Source organism: Arachis ipaensis, chromosome B03, assembly GCF_000816755.2.
Source record: "Arachis ipaensis cultivar K30076 chromosome B03, Araip1.1, whole genome shotgun sequence".
In the NCBI taxonomy this organism is placed as follows: Eukaryota; Viridiplantae; Streptophyta; class Magnoliopsida; order Fabales; family Fabaceae; genus Arachis; species Arachis ipaensis.
The window spans coordinates 134,564,085-134,569,678 of NC_029787.2; the positions used below are offsets into that span (position 1 = coordinate 134,564,085).

General features: G+C 36.2%; 3 protein-coding genes across 4 annotated transcripts in view; 1 reads left to right on the plus strand and 2 right to left on the minus strand.

Annotated features, from left to right (window-relative positions):
- Positions 1,111 to 5,594, minus strand: part of LOC107631976 — a 16,729-nt gene continuing 12,245 nt past the window's right edge. Inside the window, exon 7 of the mRNA XM_021117496.1 lies at positions 1,111 to 1,202. Coding sequence (XP_020973155.1) covers positions 1,126 to 1,202 — 77 coding nt within the window. The 3' untranslated portion in view covers positions 1,111 to 1,125. The remainder of the gene's footprint in view (positions 1,203 to 5,594) is intronic.
- On the plus strand, positions 1,441 to 3,517 carry LOC107631975 (rho GDP-dissociation inhibitor 1). Of its 2 annotated transcripts, none has more exons than XM_021120022.1 (5): positions 1,441 to 1,932; positions 2,030 to 2,096; positions 2,300 to 2,518; positions 2,615 to 2,759; positions 2,824 to 3,517. In XM_021120022.1, the coding sequence occupies exons 1-5, from the start codon at positions 1,690 to 1,692 to the stop codon at positions 2,828 to 2,830; spliced, it is 681 nt and encodes a 226-aa protein (XP_020975681.1). In that variant the 5' UTR covers positions 1,441 to 1,689; the 3' UTR covers positions 2,831 to 3,517. The 2 variants fall into 2 exon arrangements, with proteins under 2 accessions (XP_020975681.1, XP_016191068.1); XM_016335582.2 differs by having other exon boundaries at positions 1,449 to 1,932; positions 2,615 to 2,739; positions 2,824 to 3,484.
- Positions 4,170 to 5,594, minus strand: part of LOC107631974 (MACPF domain-containing protein At1g14780) — a 4,343-nt gene continuing 2,918 nt past the window's right edge. Inside the window, exon 7 of the mRNA XM_016335579.2 lies at positions 4,170 to 5,115. Coding sequence (XP_016191065.1) covers positions 4,411 to 5,115 — 705 coding nt within the window. The 3' untranslated portion in view covers positions 4,170 to 4,410. The remainder of the gene's footprint in view (positions 5,116 to 5,594) is intronic.

Genomic DNA, 5,594 nt, shown 5'->3' on the forward strand with positions numbered 1-5,594 from the left:
TTGCCATAAAATAAGAACCATACTATTGCTAATTCCTAATTTTAGACTATTACAATCAATTTTATGTCTAATAATCCAATTTTTTTTGCATGCACTTTAATAGTATTATAAAATACACAAGTAACTATAATAATGTTAGATAAAATTATAACTTGCATTCCATCTTTACAATGTTTAATTTTGAATATTTATTAATCACCTTTATTATTTATTTGAATGAACAACAAAAGAGACATATCACTCAGAGTCATTGTACCAGCTTGGACCAAAATTCCCCACATATGCAGTAACACTAACGGAGTCCCATGTTCACGACCAGAAAGGTGAACGTGTTCATCGGAGCAAATAAATAGTGTGTACGCATGACTTATTAAATGATTTAGAGTGAATATATCATTTGGTTCCTGACAATTATCTGGAAAGGATAACGAAGTCTCTAAGAAAAAAAAAATACCCAATCCGACTCCTGATTTTTTTTTGGCACAGAAGCCTCATTGTCCTTTCGAGGTAATTATCAGAGGCTGAGTTGGATTTTTTTTTGTCAAATGACTCGTTATCTTTTAAGTAATTGTCAGGACCGTTTTGGATTTTTCTCAATAATATTTAGGTATAATTCTATCCAGAGCGTGTGAATTTTTAGGTGTATTTTTATCCATTGTTTCAAAGAGAATATACACAGGAAAATGCCGCGGAATCCTCACCCACCAAGGTAGGAGGATCGCGAAACAGCTGCTTTGGTAACACTGTGTCCGCTGTTTCAGGCGGAAAGAACAAGAAGCCACTCATGAAAGTGATGGATGATGATGATGATGATGATGAATATGTGCTTTGTGGCAAGTGTGGTGGGGTATGGAAGTGAAGGAGCTCCACAGCAGGACAGGCCAGACCATGTTTAATTTACAGTTCAGACTTCAGAGTGCATAACTGATCATGAAAAGTTTTCAAAATTCAAAACAAAACAAGATCCTAAGAAACTAAGATTCTAGAGATAGTTATGCTTTGGACTCGAATGAATGTGCAAGCTACTGTTATGTACTTATGTGGGATACACGTGTAACTAACTAACATTGACACTTATACTGTCAGTAACTCCAAAATTCTTCATATCCAATACAAAACGAAATGCTATTCATTGATGAGGTAAACCAGTTCCACAGTAAAGGTTGTGTTTTTCTGAATAAAAAATAAAGCATCATCAGGGTCTTAAAAAATTGGATAAATTATTTCAAATACCAAACATTTTATTTTGATTTCTTTTATGATTTATGGACAGGTGACCCCAAAGCTCAAAATCTAAAATTGTCATATATTACACCATGTATAATCAATAATTCAATAATTATGCATAAGAACATGGTAGGTCTCAATTTCTTTGGTATATATGATATGACCTTCTCCACCATTAGTGGCTCTCCACCAACTTTATTCCAACCGTTTTTCATTACCATTTCATTTGATGGCCCACATTTACTGAGTGATTCTGTTATATTAAATCCAACTCTGAGTACATACATATACATATACACCACTAAAGTCATAACCTCCTAACTCTAACAGTAAATTCAGCATAAGTTGGAAGAGAAAGAGTTACTATTAACCAAACCAACTTTGAAACTTGGTGTTCTCTCCTCTTCTTTTTTTTTTTCCTTCAGGACTTACAACAACACACATTCTCTTCTGGGGTTGACAATGTCTACTGCTCTAGGAGCTGCCTCCACAACCAGGAATGTTCTCTTTGAAGCTAATTTAGATGAAGAGATCACAAACAAGGTTGGTAATGGTGGGGAACCAGGCCAGCTTCCTTACAGTGATGATGAAGAAGAAACTGATGAGGCAGAGGAAGAGGAAGATCCCAAGCTAGAATCTGACAAGGAAATGGATCCTCATCCTGGTCCTCAGTTCTCTCTCAAGGAGCATATTGACAAAGACAAAGTAAGACTTTCCAAAACCAAAATGCTTCAATTCCTTCACTCCTCAGCTTTGACTTTTTAAAACTATTCTTTGATGAAAATCTTTGTGCTTCTCAAAGGATGATGAGAGTCTGAGAAAATGGAAAGAGCAACTTCTTGGAAGTATTGATATGTCTGCTGTTGGAGGTACTTACATTTTCTTTTTCAGTCTCTTTCATCAAGCAATTCTACAAATGATTATTTCATTGGAGATAATGCATCATCAACCTGACAGGGACAGTACATCTGCACTTAAACATACATTTAAGTTCTATTTGTAACCTCATGTTTGGCTTTTTTGCAAGTCATGAAATTCTAAAAAGCGCCCTTTTCTTTCTGTTGAAAATCAGAGAATAAGGATCCAGAAGTGAAGATAGTGAGCCTCACAATCATATGCCCAGGAAGGCCTGATCAAATCTTGCCAATTCCATTTACTAATGATTCTAAGAAGAGTGTCTTCACCCTTAAGGAAGGGACCAAATTCAGCCTCAAATTCACCTTCATTGTCTCCAACAACCTTGTTTCCGGCCTCAAATACACTAATGTTGTTTGGAAAACTGGTGTTAGAGGTGAGGCATACACCTCCTTTCTTCTGTGTAGTGCAACATTAATTTAACCTACCATATTTAAATTGTCTTGGTTACATATTAATTTTCATGAAACAGTGGACAATATAAAAAAAATGTTGGGAACTTATAGCCCACAGCAGGAACCATATACATATGAACTAGAAGAAGAAACCACCCCTTCAGGATTCTTTGCTAGGGGAACCTATTCAGCAAGAACCAAAGTAAGAAACTTCAATCACAGGTACAACAAGGATTTACATTTTGTTTGATGAATGAGAAGAATTAACTAAATTTTCTTGCTGCAGTTTGTAGATGATGATAAAAAATGCTACTTGGATGCAAGTTATCAGTTTGAAATTCAGAAAAATTGGCCTACACCCCATTGAGACTCAATCTTGAGTAATCTATTGGTGGATTTGGTTCCCGTGATATCTTGTATCTTTTTCAGTGTCTGGTTGAAATTCAAATTTATGTTTATTAAATTCAGTTAGAGCAGTTAGTGCACATGCATGATGGTACATGGTACTACTATAATCCTCCCCTTATTATCTGCCATGGAACCTTTTTTTTTTCTTTTTCTTTTCATTTTAATAACTATAGACATTGCATTGCATTCATTCCACCAAAGATGCCTCCAAGAGTTAATTGTCATTATCTGCTAAGAGAGTGAAGGGTGGAAGTGTGGGGTGAAAGTGAACCCCATGTGGGATAATTAAAGAAATGGAAATCAAGAAGTATCTTCAACTACTGCCTTTTCTTTCTGAAGCAAATGGCCAAAAGTTTCATCAATTGCCTTGTGGTCCAATAGCTTTTCTGAAAATGATCACCACATGCTGTTTACTAACTATTGAAATCAGAAAAATAAATTAATAGAAGAGGATAGAAGCAGAATTTCCAATTGAATTATTTTGTAATGAAGACATCACTCAAAATTCCAACATACTGGCAACTAAATTTAACTTGAAACATTTTGCTGTTGCTTTGTGAGTTTCAGTTCTCCAAGATTTTGCCTAATTTGACCATTTTTGTCAATTGAGTGTTGCAAAATTCTACAAACAAAGAGGATTGGATTTGCCATATATTTCTTTACCCACATTCCCTGTATTCATATTCTTGGTGGGCATCAATGATTTGATATATGATAAATAATAAAGGCATTCCATCAAGCTTCCTTTCTTTCTAAGTAAAGATCAATAATTACTAAAATAATGATCACAATATCACTAAAAACCAACGAGTACCAATAGTTAACTACTTATCCATATAGGGAATATTAGGAATATTTCTTAGGAATCTATTGAGTCACGGGTTTATATAGCCTTGCACAATTCTGTGTTTATCTGTTGGAAAAGATTATTAAGGTCAATTAAATAAGTGCATGTGAAGGCAAGTGAAATCAGTCAAATTACACATGAATATAGTAGAGTAGGTTCAAGGTAGGATCACCCATCGAACATTTTATTCTTCAGTTCTTTCCAAATTTTTCTTTTCTCTTTTTGACAAGATATCATACGAAATAAGATGATATCATATTCAAGCTATTCAAGCATGGTGTTATCATATTTTGATGCAACGTATTGATTGGATTCAATTTGCGCTTTAACATTCTTTGTTTAATCTTTGCCACAAGATGGCTTATGATGGTTAAAACTTAAAACCCAACAAGATGTATTCAGATTCCAAAATTAGCTGAACAACCACATTAATTTTCTATTGCATGTTGACAACTCCCACTCACTTTTTGAGTTTATATACACTGTACAAAGCCTTTAGACAAAAAATATATACATGCAATCTGTAGTTTCCAAAAAAATTTATGATAATAAGCAACAACAAATGACAACAATGATAATATGATATTACTCTGGAAAGAGAAGAGCAGTGGCCAGGAATCAGCAGTAATCTAACAATGCAAACTTCACTTGTATTCCAATCTTACCGCCGTCCGTCACGAGCTTGGCAGCAGTTACTAACCAATGACCCGGAGCATCATGTGGCCCTCGCACAACCTCAGCTGTCTCCACATATTTAAGCAGTTTACCTGAGCGAACCGGCACAGGTGGACCCTCTGGATAAATACCGGAGTTTAGCGCTGCTGGAGCCTGCTTCCGTGGAGCAGTGTTGCTCTGTTGAGTGAATGAAAATGTTGTGCTCAAATTTGTGAAGAAAGAGAACTTTCTTGAACCCTCTGGTGCGCCAGCCCACTCTGACTTCCGGATACTGCAATTAGGTATATGCGTGAAGAGAAGACGCAGATGAAGCACATTCCTTGGCCAACTTCCTTTACTAAGGATTTGTGCCCCAGTTACAATATAAACACCACTCGAGCCATTCAACCAATTCGGGTCATGCTTAACTACTGATGTGCACACCTTTGAGAATCTCTTCCATCTGACTGGTTCCAGAAATTGGTTGCTGGATTCATGGTCATCGGACCCTCGCCACATAGATGCGGTTTGCAGGGTTGAGGTGCCAGAAGAAAGAACCATGGTATTTGGAAGGCTCGAAAGATGTTGTACATGTAATGCGAGTCTATCACATTTCCGGCCTTCCAAGTACAAGCGGAGACCAACCACAGGTTTTTGTTCAGTTACCACCTGGCATGTATAGAACACAATACTCTATGAGAAATAATGAAATATATGGTCAACAAGACAAGACTCAGGGCAAATAATGTAAATAATAAAATGAAGACAAAATCCCTACAAAGCTGTGAAGCCGATATTAGAAAGACTCTCAAAGAATAAACTCCTATGAGCATCTTTGCCCTTAGTGCCATGACTCCTGAAGACTAACATGAACCATCTTATACTATTATGTTTAGTACCATTTCGCCAATGGAGTTTCTTATAAGGAGGAAAAAGGAAGTTTCTGCCACAACTTTTTGGTCTGAATATGTATATCACAAGTCAGTTCCATAATCCAAAACATTTCTCACTGGATTTAAACCCTAATCCAACCTGATACCACTATTTCAGACTCCCACGAGAACTCTCCTTTGACAAAACCTGAGGTAAGATTTTGCATGAAAAGGGTTACCGCTAAGACAAATTGCCTAAATTTATAACACCCCATA